At 38.0% G+C, this 15,695-nt stretch overlaps 1 protein-coding gene across 1 annotated transcript in view; it reads right to left on the minus strand.

Annotated features, from left to right (window-relative positions):
- FHIP2A (FHF complex subunit HOOK interacting protein 2A) overlaps positions 1–15,695 on the minus strand; it is a 32,216-nt gene that overhangs the window by 14,733 nt on the left and 1,788 nt on the right. The window contains exons 2-5 of the mRNA XM_081573526.1: positions 9,946–10,024; positions 3,744–3,913; positions 1,700–1,804; positions 1,135–1,257 (exon numbers count right to left, since the gene is read on the minus strand). Of these exons, the coding sequence (XP_081429652.1) occupies positions 1,135–1,257; positions 1,700–1,804; positions 3,744–3,913; positions 9,946–10,024 (477 nt within the window). The remainder of the gene's footprint in view (positions 1–1,134; positions 1,258–1,699; positions 1,805–3,743; positions 3,914–9,945; positions 10,025–15,695) is intronic.

Raw genomic sequence — 15,695 nt, forward strand, 5'->3', positions numbered from 1 at the left:
TGAAATGAAAATCTAAGTCCACACAAAAATCTGTGAATGTTTACGATGGCCTCATTCGTAATTATCTCAAACTGGCCCATAAATACCTCAACTGGTGAATGGATAAACAACTGTAGTACATCTATATAACAGAATATTACTCAGTAGTATAAAGTAGTATCTGTTTGTGACCAAACTCACAGAAGACTTTCAAATGCATGGAAGTGAAATAAAGAAAAACCAGACTCAAAAGGCTGACTATACTTTTACGACTTTTTGAAAAAGAGAAAACTTGGGATGAAAACAGATCAATGATTGCCAGGGGCAGAGGTAGAAATAGGATGACCAGGAAGGGACATGAGGTAAGGTGATGGAGCTGCTGTGTATCTTGATTGCAGTGGTGGTTATAAAACAGTATGTGTCTGTCAAACTCACAGAATCAGAGAGACTGAGTTGTACTGTGTATAACACACCTCAATCTAAAAAAAAAAAGATTAAAAAAATATTTTTTTTAAAACTAAAAAACCCCAACATTTTCCCCAATATATTTCTAAATGACTACTGCTAAAAAAAGTAAATGAAAGCAGGAAAAACAGAAGAGTTATTTTCTAATTTAAAACTGGAAATAAAATTCAAATATTAACTGATTTAAGTAAACCACAATTTGGTGACTATGGCTAGGAAAAGATAGTATCAATTAGCAGAGCAATCCCAATGCTATACCAAGGTGGGAGGTGACTCGTGATGTTTCCCATCTTGTCCAAATTTGCACACACCATTCTTACTCCAGGTCAAGTTACCCATATGCCACGCTTGAGCAAGCCTGGCTAAAAATATAATAGCTTATAAATTCCCGTGACTTCTCTCTTCCAGATTTGCCCTTCGAGCTGTGCTCATAAGTGTAGCTTTGTATTTGTCCAGACCCTGTTCTGCTCCCTATATGTGGTTCAATCACATTCTTTGAGAGTAGTTTTTCTCAGGAGATTTCAGTTTAAAATAAAACAGTGCTCTTAAATGAAAATAATTCTGGAGAAATAAAACAGGCTAACTGTTACTCACAAAATGTAATTCTCTCTAATATTATTTAGAGAATTCAATTCTCATGATAATTTTAATATACACATACTTTGAAGGTTGACAAGAAGTAAACTATACCTCCAGGAAAAAATTAACCAAATAGGGATCTTGTTTCAGCTTTGCACACACAATGCAGAGAAACTGAATTTCTTCATTTTCTGTTGGCGTTGCAAGGACTTCACCACACAGTCGAATTAACTTCTGTCAAAATATTTTTAAAAAATTTTAAATTTAGGCTATTTTTTAAATAAACATCTAAACAGCCATTCATTCACCTTCAGGATATTTAAAATTTTCAAATAATGCAAATACATTGCATTTTTCAGAAAGAACACTATTTGCCGTCACCTATATCAAAATAAATCTGATGGTAATAAGTTTTTCAAATATGTTACTCTAACAAACTAGTGAGGTATTTCATAAACTTCTTGAGATGTCATGGAAATAAGTAAATGGCAAAATTAATGTATAACATTTTAAGAGAGAAATATAGAGACATGAAGTGCATTTAATACATCAAGAAAGCTCAAGTATCAACATTTGCTACTTTGCAGGTTATTTTTACTCTTAGAAAAATCATATAAAATTATTTCTATGCAAAAAGCAGCGAACCAAATAGTTTAATGTAAAGGGAACAAGCTACCTGCACTGGTCTGTGCACGTTAATGTGTGGAAGTAGCGGCTGCCGGATTTTCCCTAACAGTTTGGTATAGAACACCAAAACTTGCTGCTTCATTCCTGGAGGACACTGTGTACAGGAAGAAAAACAGACAATGCAAACATATTTACTCAAAAGCTTGGAAAAATCAAGAGACAATATATGTGAACATAGTTCACCTTCAAAAATCAATGCAATTAGACAGTTAATGACTTTGTCTAAATAAAATTCTCAATCAAATTATTACTGACTGGTATTCTATAAATAAAATTTATAAGAGTGTGTGAGACCACAGGCTGATGTAATCACAAACAGCATGGTGATAATGTGCCATGGAGACTGGAGGTTGGTTAAGGCAATGCCAAGCTGTTAATATTCTAAATTATTAGAATACATTTCTATATTAGAAAGGCAGCATCTTATCACTTACATTTATGACAGGTAATCAATAACCTTTCATCATATATATAGAGGAGTAAATAAAGTCTAACACATGTGTGTAAATAAAGGAATCCTATGTATAAATGGCTGATTTATTCTAACAATGCTATTTTAAATTAGTCACAAAATTATTTACATTATGATCATTATAGGCAATGCATATTTAATACATAAGTTTTGATAACATGCCAATTGTTTTAAATATTTGCTGAAAAGCCCATAAACCTGACGATTACACATGCTGTAAATTAAGAGGGTATGAATTAACAAGGTTGTATGTTTTAAAATTAACCTGCTTATGCTGACTCAGATTTAAAATAGTCACAAAATATTCCCAAAACATCACCATAGACACATTACATGGAAATAACATAATAGAATAAGCTATAATTTTAAGCACAATAATATGTGAAGATAGTAAATAACTTATTCAGATAAAACATGGTATTTATAATCACCAATATCAAAATAAATTTCCTAGTAGTATAATTACTAACATTTGCTCAGAAATTGATTAATACTTGTTCAATATAATGTTGCATAATCTCTCTCTACAAAGGACAGGAAAAAGGAAGGAGGAAGGGAATGGATTGGAGGATACTAGTGAGTAGCTCGGAGAAGGCAATGGCACCCCACTCCAGTACTCTTTTGCCTGGAAAATCCCATGGATGGAGGAGCCTGGCAGGCTTCAGTCCATGAGGTAGCTAAGAGTCGGACATGACTGAGCGACTTCACTTTCACTTTTCCCTTTCATGCACTGGAGAAGGAAATGGCAACCCACTCCAGTATTCTTGCCTGGAGAATCCCAGGGATGGCGGAGCCTGGTGGGCTGCCATCTATGGGGTCGCACAGAGCCGGACACGACTGAAGCGACTTAGCAGCAGCAGCAGCAGCAGTGAGTAGATATTTAGCTAGAAGATATAAACTGAATGAATCTAACCTAAAAATGAATTAGAGAATTACAGACTTAATTAAAAGGAAATCGTCTTCAATACGACTTCATAATTCTATTTGGTGTTTTAACATCTGTTAGTTTGAGGGTTTTTTTAGTTTGATTTTCACATATATTACAGAAATTCACAGAACAGAAGCACCACTTTTTAGAGTTGGGGGAGGCCCCTTGGTGATCACCTCCTTGTTTTTAAAGAGGAGGAAGATTCATCAAAGGGACTTAGTTGAACTGGTTCTGCTCATCAGAAGTGTTAATGTCAGAATGATTAGTGACATTTTCTTTCAGGATTATGAAAAATAATTTTTGTAACCCAGTATTCCACGGGGTCCTTCTCATTTCCTTTGATTCTGAGCATTTGCACTTGAGTTGATTTTTATAAATGTTTACACTGTAATTCTAAGCAGCCTAAGTACCAGTTGTCTAGAAGATTTGGGAGCTTTGCTACCTCTATGGAAAGTCATACTCATACAGGCCATACAATTTTCTTTTTTTTCTCATGTACTGACTTGAATCCTCCCATGCTTAATATATACATCTACAGTTAAATTTAGTGCTTGGCAGCTTCTTTATCTCTAAGGCATGAAAACATATATTACATGTACTTGCCTAAGAACATCATGTGGATTAGGAACTTACATCAGCTTTCCCTAAGGTATATAATGTTTCCAAGATCTTGTGATGAAGTAAATATTCCATACACGGCCCCGTCTCTCCAAATTCCCGTTCATTTTCTTCTTGTACTAAGATAACTAACATCTGTTCCAGATGAGATGGAATATTTGTATCTGTCACCGGGGCTTTATCATCTAAACAATAAAGACATTCATCAAATATTCAAACATTTTTAAACCATACATTTGCACCTAAAATACTCTTTATATTTCCCTGTTCCTATTCAAACAAAGAAAAATTTGAACCATTCACACTTGGGTAAGGTTTATATCTTATTCAAAAACAATCTATATTCTGAAAGATATTCTAAAGCTAATACTCATGCGTAATAATTCAGAAAAGGAACTATTTATGGGGTATGGAAATGGAAACATGATCAGAAAAAAACACAAATAACATCAGAACTTTGTATGCATTTATAATTTAAAAAATGTTTTTTCAATTAGCCAGTTCAGAAGATCTAAACTTTCAGTTCAGTCGCTCAGTCATGTCCAACTCTTTGCGACCCCATGAACTGCAGCACACCTGGCCTCCTTGTCCATCACTGACTCCAGGAATTTACTCAGACTCATGTCCATTGAGTCAGTGATGTCATCCAGCCATCTCATCCTCTGTCGTCCCCTTCTCCTCCCACCTTCAATCTTTCCCAGCATCAGGGTCTTTTCCAATGAGTCAACTCTTCGCATGAGGTGGCCAAAGTACTGGAGTTTCAGCTTCTGCTTCATCCAGCCCAGCGTTTCTCAAGATGTTCTCTGCATATAAGTTAAATAAGCAGGGTGACAATATACAGCCTTGACATACTCCTTTTCCTATTTGGAACCAGTCTGTTGTTTCATGTACAGTTCTAACTGTTGCTTCCTGATCTGCATACAGGTTTCTCAACAGGCAGGTCAGGTGGTCTGGTGTTCCCATCTCTTTCAGAATTTTCCACAGTTTATTGTGATCCATACAATCAAAGGCTTTGGCATAGTCAATAAAGCTGAAATAGATGTCTTTCTGGAATTCTCCTGCTTTTTCGATGATCCATTGGATGTTGGCAATTTGATCTCTGGTTCCTCTGCCTTTTGTAAAACCAGCTTGAACATCTGGAAGTTCACAGTTCACGTATTGCTGAAGACTGGCTTGGAGAATTTTGAGCATTACTTTGCTAGCGTGTGAGATGAGTGCAATTGTGTGGTAGTTTGAGCATTCTTTGGCATTGCCTTTCTTTGGGATTGGAATGAAAACTGACCTTTTCCAGTCCTGGGGCCACTGCTGAGTTTTCCAAATTTGCTGGCATACTGAGTGCAGCACTTTCACAGCATCATCTTTGAGGATTTGAAATAGCTCAACTGGAATTCCATCACCTCCACTAGCTTTGTTCGTAGTGATGTTTCCTAAGGCCCACTTGACTTCACATTCCAAGATGTCTGGCTCTAGGTGAGTGATCACACCATTGTGATTAACTGGGTCGTGAAGATCTTTTTTTGTACAGTTCTTGTGTGTGTTCTTGCCACCTCTAAACTTTAGGTCTCTTTATATAAAAATACGTTGGCCTTCAATGTTAAGCTGAATAAGGTAGGATATGTGGAGAGGACAGGCTTGTTTTTGATCACTACTACATTGCTTTGTGGGCTTCCCAGGTGGCGCTACTGGTAAAGAACCTGCCTGCCAATGCAGGAGTCTTAAGAGACACAGGTTTGATCCCTGGGTCAGGAAGATCCCCTGGAGAAGGGCACGGCAATCCACTCCAGTAGTGTTGCCTGGAGAATCCCATGGACAGAGAAGCCTAGTGGGCTATAGTCCACAGAGCTGCAAAGAGTCAGACACGACTGAAGCAACTTAGCACAAACATTGCTTTATAACACTGGGAAGTCAAGACTCGAACTGCCCCCAATTCATCTCCAGATCTGATAACATGAAGAGCCCAAAGAAAAACCCTCCACTGAAAATTTCTGACATCTCCTCTCATCAGCAGATATCTATTCCCAAAGTAAAAGCTGCTTCTCAGGAAAATTCTTACAAAATACTGATTTTTTTTTTAAAGTAAAAATTCATGAATACTTTTAACATAGTAAAAACACACGGCTTTACCGACCTAAATTTATTATATAAGGGTTAAATTACTCAATAAAATGTGAAGTATTATAAAATGTTTAAATATAAAGTGTGTTAGGGAATGACAAGTTTTTTTTATGTCTCTGTTGTTCCTTACTTAGTACTGGTACAGTTTGTACAATACAATCCTGGTATGTTATGTATCTCATGATACAAAGCTTTGTCTGTACACTTACACATGTATATAAACCATAATGCTAAATCATAGTACTAAACTAAATACTACAGACTAAACCATAATAGACTAAACCATAATACTCAAGCCTTATGGAGAAAACAAGGAAAAGAGAAGAGTCACTTTTGTTTCCCAGGAAGACATATCAAGTTTGATTGAGTATGGGACAGTTACTAAGAGCATGAGACCTGGACTTGGACAACCTGGATTCAAGTCTTGGCTCTGTCGCTTTTAGCTGGGTGACCTGGGCAAACTACTTAAGCCTCAGTACCAACATCTGTAAAATGGAGCGAATCAACACCAGTAAGTGCTACTGTATGACTTCAATGAAATAATGTGTGTGAAACCCAGGGCCTTAGCACACAGTAAGAATTCAAGGAATGTTAACTTATGATGTCTCACTTCATTTTCTCCTAAGATGAGCAGCCTAGGACTAAAAAAAGATGATGTGTAATTTTATTTGAAATTTACTTTTTAAAAGTGTTTTTTCACCTGTTTAATGGCAGATTTTATATAAACATTCCAGGAAAGAATATTTAAGCATGGTTTGATTACACGTATTTATGGAGAAAAACAAAAAGACCTTTTCTTTTGAGAAATAGATGAACTATAAGTTCAACTTGACAGGATTAAAATCCAAGCTCCCTAGAAGATCTAGTTTCTGCTGTCCACTCTCACCATCCCAAACCACGTTTAGACCCCAATGCCTTTGCATAAGCTATTCCTTCTACTGAAATCCCTCTGCCCTCCTTATCTACCTCAAAACTTACTGCTCATCCTTTCAAGCCCAGGGTCAGACACTGCCTCCTAGTTTTCTCCCTTCTTCCTTCTTTCTCTGTGCCCAACTCACTTTTTTGTCCCATATTTTATTGTAACATATACACTTGCTTTTGCTATGAGATTGCAAAGAAAAAAAAAATCATTTAAAGCAAGAACTTACAGGCCTTCCTTTAAAGAATTTCCTTAAGACTATGGAGGGGTGAAATACTCACAAGGGCTAAGAATAGTCATTTTTTGAAAAGATTGCTCCTGTCAAAAAACTTTTCTATAGATCTGCCATCTAAACATCCAAATTAAGGTCAAAATTATACTTTACACTTACAGGTATAGATAGTTTGATTATCACTTATTACATAAAGATGAGGAATTTCTTACTTTTAAAGAATTATCTATGACCCCACCAGCTTGCCGAATCAACTTTTTTTTTCTTCATGTATTCTTTCAGTTAAAAAAATATGTGTTCAATCTGCACATCCACTAGCGTTTACCTCTATATTCCTTAAGGGAGCTTACGTGGCTATGGAGCAAGGCTACTACTCTATTTCCTATTTCAGAGGTTGCCAAACTTCAGCTCATGGAACAAACCCAGCCTTGCCATCTGCTTTAATAAAGTTGTACTGGAACAAAGGAATGCTCTTCTTTTAACGTATTGTGGAAGGCTGCTTTTGCACTATAACAACAGAATTGAATAGTTGCAACAGAGACTGTATGGCCTACAAAGCCTACGATGTTTACTGTCTGACCCTTTACAGAAAAATTTTGCCAAACTTTGACCTAATTTATTCACATTTCCCCATATTTGCTCTTCAGCCTATTCACTAAGCAAGACTGAAGCACAAAGAAGATAACTTCCAAAGACGTCCACACCATGTCCACTCCTGTCCTGCACTGACACCTGTATGTTTTTCTTTCTGTCTTAATTTTATGGATGAGCTGTCCACAAGCCTATGAAGGCTAAGCCTTCAGTAATACACTAGGATCCCATAACCCCCTTGCCAACTTAAGGATATGGCTCAGAAATTATCTCCTATGACTCTTGGGCCCACTTTCCTTCTCTACTAGCTCATTCTCACCAAAGTACAAATGGCAGTACCTCCCATCTTAAAAAAAATTACTCCCTGCCCCCCAAGCCCACTTCTCCCTGTGGCTGATGATCTGTCTCTCAGCTCTCCTTTCCACTAACACTCCTCAAGAGAGTGGTCTTCACACACTATCCAAATGTGCTCTCTGTCCATTGTCTCTTACACTTCCTCCAATCAGGTCTCCTCTCTCTTCCTTGCTATTAAAAGGGCTCTTATCAAGACCACTGATGAGCTCCTCATGCTGAATCCAACGATCCATTCCTAGTCTTCAGCAACTTGACATCATTAGACACTTTGATCCTTCTCTCCGCTTCCGGCTTCGAGGACACCATTCTCTCTTGGCAGCCTGGCACATCACTGGCAAAAGCAAAGTCTCCTTTGCTTGTTATCATTCTCATTTTCCCAGTCGCTAAACACCGAGTATGAGGGCTCAGTTCCTGAATATTTTTTTCCTTCCATCTGTCTGTAGCTATCCCTGGGTAATCTCAGCCAGGCTCATGGCTTTAAATCCTACTTACATGCTGATGACTCTCAATTCCATGTCTAGTTTACAGCTCCACCCTAAATCCCAGATCCCTCTTTCTTACTGTCTGCTTGACAATATCCAGCTGCACATATAATGGGTGTCTCAAACTAAACAAGTCCAAAATGCTCTCACAAACCTGCTCCTCCTGTAGTCTCCTCATCCCATTCTCAATGAGTGCTCCTGCTATTATTCCAACTGCCTAAGCCCCAGTATTTGGAGTTATCCTTGATTCTTATTCTTTCATACCCAATATTCAATCCATCAACAACTTTCTTCAAAATATACCCAGAGTACAATCACTTGTCATCATGTCCAGCCTGGTCTGAGCCACTGACATTGCTCAGACCATTGCAATAGTCCCCTAACTGTTCTACCAACTTCACCTCTGCACACTTGCAATCTAAGTTTCTTGCAGAAGCCAAAGTGATCTCTTTAAAGCTGATTATGCTACACCTCTGCTCAAAACCCTTCAAAGGCTCCCCATCTTAGAGTGAAAGCCAAAGCCCTCGCAATGGCTTACAAGGCCTTGGGTGAACCTGCAACCCTCCCCTGTTGATGTCATTGCCTCCCATTTCTCTCCTTGTTCATTTTGTTCCAGCCACACTGCCCGTGGTTCCTAGTGCATGCCAAGTCCTGCACCCTGCAGCCTCATGGTTTGTGCACTGTGTGCTCTCCTGGATCTTTGCCCCTAGACACCTCCAGGCTTGCTTCCTCCTTCCTTCAAATTCGGCTCAGAAGTCACCTGGGGTAATGAGGATTTCTCTAAACTTAAACAGCCGCCTGTCTCCGATGGCTCTGTCCCCACTCCCCAAACACTTCCATCCCTTTCAGCCTGCTTCCTTTTCTCCTTAGCACTTATCATCTGACACACTATGTGTACTTGTTTATTGTTTCCTTCCTCCTAATCAATACACCTTGAAGAAGGGAATGGCAACCCACTCCAGTATTCTTGTCTGGAGAATCCCATGGACAGAGGAGCCTGGCAAGCTATAGTCCATGGGGTCGCAAGAGTCAGACATGACAGAGTGATGAATACAATCAATGTATCTGGGTTTCCCGAGTGGCTCACTGGTAAAGAATCAGCCTGTCATTACAGGAGACACAGGGTTCCATCCCTGGGTCGGGAAGATTCCCTGGAGAAGGACCTGGAGAAGGAAATGGCAACCCACTTCAGTATTCTTGCCTGGGAAATTTCATGGACAGTGGAGCCTGGCGGGCTATAGTCCATGGAGTTGCAAAGAGTCAAACACAATTTAGCAACTAAACAACAACCATCAATATACAAGCTCTGTTAGGACCGATATTTTTGTCTATGTGAGGGGCATACTGCCCAGTGCCCAGAACAACATTTACACATAGTAGGTGTTCAACAGATGTATTTATGAGTGAGAGGAATTAAAACAAGTTGCTTATGAGTCTCATGCAAAGTAACTTTGAAGAGTAGTTTGTATGTATTTTAATATTTCATAAATTTTCTGTTTAATTAATATCAGCACGGTTTCTTACCTGAAGTCTCTATATAGTAATGGGTAATTGCCTTCCAGTGGTAAACAAAATCTTCTTGTAAAGGAAGAGAAGGTGCAAGCTACACAAACACAAACAAAAAGACCACAACAATTAAGAAAATGGCATTAAAAGTTTCCTATTAAGTATAACTATATTTTTCTACTAATGATGCAAAAGCAGCATATTAATAAAGAATGAGCTTTAATTTGATTCTGTATGTCAAATATCAAGGAGAAACAAAAACAATTGTCAAATCCAAGAAAGTAAAATGATTTATTAAGAAAGAGAAAAAACACATTTATCAGTGTTATTAGTAATTATAGTATTAGGTTTTTTCCTCCTTCCTTGAAAGTAGTTACTATATATGACTTCAAAAGTAACAGAGTTAAATGAAAACACACAATATTCTATTACTAAAGTATCAGTAAAATGAAATTATTGATAACCAGGGATCTTTGTACCTAGGACTTTGAAATGCAAAACAGTAAAAGGCTGCTATATAACTAGTTACACATCACCACTACTAAAACATATACCAAAGTCAACCCTGTAATCAGATTAAAACTGTTCTCTATTTTCAATGTCATATAGAAGTAAAGCTTTTCTTTTTAAGCCTAGATTAGGCAGTGTATATTTTTAGCAAAATGACCACATGAACAAGACACTACCAATTTAAATTCCACAAAGTCAAAAATGTCTCACATTTTGATTTTGAAATTTACTTCAGAAGTCTTAAGGCCAAAATCATATCCCTTCAACCATCTCATTGCAAACTTACAAGTATTTTAAATGGGTATTAAACAGATAGAAAAAGATTTGGATGCACCTTTACAATATTTTCTTTTCTTTAAAATGAGTGACAGAGAGAGAATGCTCTCCCAGTCCTAGCATTGTCAATAAATTTTCACCAGAAAGTACAGCTGACCCAGTTTTCATAATAGCAAGTAGGTTTCCATTTTGGGAACCTCAACCATGGCAGCAAAACCTTCCATTTTCACAGATTCATCTAAACAGATGACCTAAGAGGTCATGTTACTGCTGTTTAAACTTATATGTACCTAATAAATGCAGATTCTGATTCAGTAAGTGTGGGCTGGGTCAGTTCTAACAAGTTCCCCAGTGATGGTGACATGGCTCCTCTTCAGAAAACACTGAATTGCCAGACCCTAGGACTTACTATTCATAGATAATTACAGAAAATAGAAGCCACTTGACATTAAAACCAGGCATGAGCTGTTTAGAATAGCGTCTCATTTTGTCCCCTATTCCTTATTTAACATCCGTTACACACAATCAACATATAATTCAGAACTGGGTAGAAATAAATGCCAGAAAGCATCTCTGCGGCATTGATTAGAAAATTAAATGTCCTTTTACTCAAAAGTCATGTGCTTTCTTACACAGCAAGCACGTTAAATAAAACCAGTTTAAGGAAAGTTAATTATTAATTAAAAAAAAAATCACAGTTCGCAGTCTATGATGCTGCTCAGAAATGTTTGGTGCCCATAGGAACTCGGGACCAACATTTCCTTTTGCAGTGCTACATATCTGAACTGCCTGCGACCAAGGATGGAGAAATGCTCACAATGAGCTCTCCATTAGCACTTTATCCAAAAGGAGCATCAGAATTCAGGGAACTGTCTGAGATCATTCATCTTTAGGAAAGTGAAGATGAAAAAAAAAAAAAAAAAAGAGGTCATGTTACTTCTGAACTTCTACTTGTTCCATTTTGATTGGTTCTCACATAAAGACCTCAAAGTTCAAAACCTTTCAAAACAATTTCCAAACTACTGAGTAAATTATAAACATTGGTCATGATATCCTAAGTGTTTCAATCCAGAAGATGAAACGTAATCAGGAAACAAACGGACCTGGAAATTTTTCTGCAATCATCAACATCTTTCTGCCAGCTTTTTCATATGTCCCTATTTACACCACTCTGAATAGTACTGCATTAAGAGAATGTAAATATTCCTCTCATTTCCAAATAGAATGTTATGAACCAATTTTAAAGATTTTAAGATCTTTAACAATGGAGTTAAAAATCTTTGGGGTTACTATACTTCAGGAACATAGAAAAAACTCATAGGAGATTGAGAAAAAAATTAGAGAAATAGGAAAGAAAGAATTAATCTGGGAAAATAATCTTCCTGAAACTTTTAGATTAAAAAGCCAGTTTTAATCAGCTACTTATTTTTAGAATCTTCCTCAAAATATATAGAATTTCTCTTGTGTTATAGACCTTTTAAAACACTAGCTTTATGCAGTATTAACAAGTGTCATTAATTAATTAATTCTGTATTAACAATTGGGACAAACCCAAATGAAATTTGGTGTTTCAAAAAATGTACTGAGTTTCTTAAGTGTAAGTATTATGCTTTGTTTAATTTTTCCAAGGGAATTTCCAGGGTATATCCCTTTCCCGGAGAAATCTGGCCAGACTTCCTGCCGAGGGCACGGTCCTTTCCACACACTCTTGCGGCACCCTCTCCCTGACTGCCGGCTCCCGCTCTCCCAGCCCTGAGCCCATGTTGGTGACTGTTGTGTTACCATCTCCTCCACTGGAGTGTGAACTCAATGAGTTTACAAAGATTATATCATCCTGTTCGTCACCGAACCCCCAGTTTCCAATGATGGCACACAGTAAGCACTGAGTAACGGTTATTGAGTGAATACAGGGCAGCTGCTGCCATTTAGTGAGCAGTTATGCGCCAGGGCTTCCCTGGTGGCTCAGAGGGTAAAGCGTCTGCCTGCAGTGCAGGAGACACAGGTTCGATCCCTGGGTAGGGAAGATCCCCTGGAGAAGGATATGGCAACCCACTCCAGTACTCTTGCCTGGAAAATTCCATGGATGGAGAAGCCTGGTAGGCTACAGTCCGCAGAGTCGCAAAGAGTCAGACATGACTGAGCGACTTCACTTTTCTTTCATTTTTATGTGCCAGGCACAGTGCCAAAGTTTACACTTACATGCGGTCTTAAATTCTCACAATAAACTCCGACTTTTCCCAAACAAACTCTTGTCGAGACTTAGAGCCATTCACTGACCTGCCGAAGGCAACACTACTGGTCATTAAAAACCTGGAGGTGTTTCCCCAAAATACCTACCACACAAAAGGACCCACCTAACTGATAACTCAGATGAGAGCTAGCTTCTCAGAGCCACGCTTGCAGCCTCACAGGTAGCATCAACATTCCTTGCCCAGCTCTTTTAAATTGCTTCTTCCTCCAGGCAATTTTCTGACACCCCCCCCATCTCCTCTGCCTCTGTAAGTCCAGCTCAAGTCTCACTTCCTCCAGGGAGCCTTCCAAGCCTAAGTGCTTGCTCCCTTCCTCCTACAGAACTCACTAACAGGACAACTATCTAAATAATAATAATGATGATTAACATTTATTAAGCACTTACTATGTGCCAGGCACTGCATTAAGTACTCGTCACTCTAATTTTCACAATTCTATCAGATAGATCTAATTACTTCCATTTTATTATGAGGGAAGCCAGCTGTGCTGCAGCCCATGGGATCTCAAAGAGTAGGACACGACTCACTGACTGAACAACAAAAATGAGGAATTGAAACATACAAAGACTAAGTTGTCCAGTGAAGAAGTAGGGGGCAGAGGCAAGCCTAGAACCCTGCTCTGTCTGGCTCTAGGGGCCAGGCCACAAGCTTGTGCATGGCTTATACTTCAACCCGTGCATCTGTTTTGTCTACCAATGCAGTCTCACCATGAACTCACACTGTGCTTTCTTGATGGGCTCCTAAAATGTATGCTTGGTGACTAAAGGAAGACAGTTAAAGAGCACTTGTTGGAAAAGAATACACTTAAGAAAACACTAGCTACATTTCATTTGACATTTTAATTCCTAGTGCAGAGTAGATTTTTAAGGAATTGCTAGTCTCAACAATCATCATTAAATCTTAATTATAATTTTACAAGAAAATAATAATGCATCCAAATTCTGAAAGATGACTTACCTTGAATTAACTAGTTAAGACAGATAAAACATTCTTTCCTGAAACTGCCCTTTTATTCTCCTGGAGTAAATCTGCCTTCAAGGATGGAACTGACTGGAATTACAAGATATTAGTCCCTGGCAGACTACCTCACACAGACTAAGGCCCTCAGCAAATACTGAGTTATACTAATGGAAGGTGTTTTATTTATCCTTTGGAGAAGCTGGGCTAAAATGATCCACCTCAGAACTAACTACATGAAAGGCCTGATTTCAGACTTGTGGCAACTAGCTAATTTCCTGACTCTTGCTAGCCAATCATTTCTATACTGAAGGAAAACTGTCATTTCTGAAAAAGGAGGCAAGAGTTACATTACAGTTTTTGTTTTTGCTCAAGGTGTGAATTTCTCTCCTAAACTCAAACTGTGGCCTATCAGATTAATAACACATCTTCAAGTACTGATCTTTCAAATTATCTTAGTTGTATTTCATCCTTTTAAGTAGTTAACAGGAAGTGAGAAGAAACCATTAATTAAACTATAAGGAAAACTCTACACCTAAACCCTATTTAAATGAATATATATCTGCTGCTGCTGCTGCTAAGTCGCTTCAGTCGTGTCCGACTCTGTGCGACCCCATAGACGGCAGCCCATCAAGCTCCGCCATCCCTGGGATTCTCCAGGCAAGAATACTGGAGTGGGTTGCCATTTCCTTCTCCAGTGCATGAAAGGGAAAAGTGAAAGTGAAGTCGCTCAGTCGTGTCCGACTCTCAGCGACCCCATGGACTGTAGCCTACCAGGCTCCTCCATCCATGGGATTTTCCAGGCAAGAGTACTGGAGTGGGGTGCCGTTGCCTTCTCCGGAATATGTATCTGGTTGACCCTAAAAAACACATTTGAAGGTGGATCCAATTGAATCAAAAATTCAAAATTAGGAAATAATAATACCAAAATGCTTGAGAAAACATTATAGAGATTCATACAATGACACAACTGAAAAAAGGTCATGTCACCATCTGTCTACAGGATTATCTCCCTTCTCTGTAGAACCCTGATAATCATAATTGCAATACTATATCAGAAAATACTAACTGGGCACACAAATTAAAAGGAGGATAGAGAAAAGCTAATGAAATGAACTGAAGAATGGTCAGATTAGGCCATAGGAAAAAAGTCAAGCAAATAAAGAAACGGAACTAAATGAATGGAAACCAATCTTGGGCTAGGGAAAAAAAAAAGATATTCTTCAAATAACACAAAGATGGCTTATTCAGCATTACATATGGGTTCGTTTCCAAGAGAATAGTAAAAGGGAAAAGAAAAAAAAAAAGTACACCAAAAAATTTTCATCACATTTAACTGCTTATCAAGGTAAACAGGTAAGTATCACAATTGAAAACAGTAATGCTAAGTAAATAAAAACATTACTTTTCTAAATGCAGTGCATTAACTCCCAGGGGCAGGTGAATATAATCCACTCTTTTTCTCACTAACCTCAGCAAAGCAGACAACCTAGATATTACAGAGGCAGAGTCAGACAATTTACATGGATAATTTGGGAGATGCTAACATACACAATTATAAGAAGATAATGCAGACAGAAAACGCAGGCCTCAGGACAAAAATAAGTCTTTACTGGGAGAGCACTGAAAGCCATCTTTCTTTTTCTAAGTACTTATTTCTGTAAATATCAGCCTGAATTAGTATAGAATATAAATGATGTAATAAATTCTTATTCCCAATTATCTCAGTATGAAGCTGTATTCAGTGTCAAAAAAGTAAATGATTCTTGATATTTT

The sequence above is a fragment of the Giraffa tippelskirchi genome, chromosome 2 (genome assembly GCF_054371585.1).
Source record: "Giraffa tippelskirchi isolate mGirTip1 chromosome 2, T2T-mGirTip1v1.2.pri, whole genome shotgun sequence".
Lineage (NCBI taxonomy): Eukaryota > Metazoa > Chordata > Mammalia > Artiodactyla > Giraffidae > Giraffa > Giraffa tippelskirchi.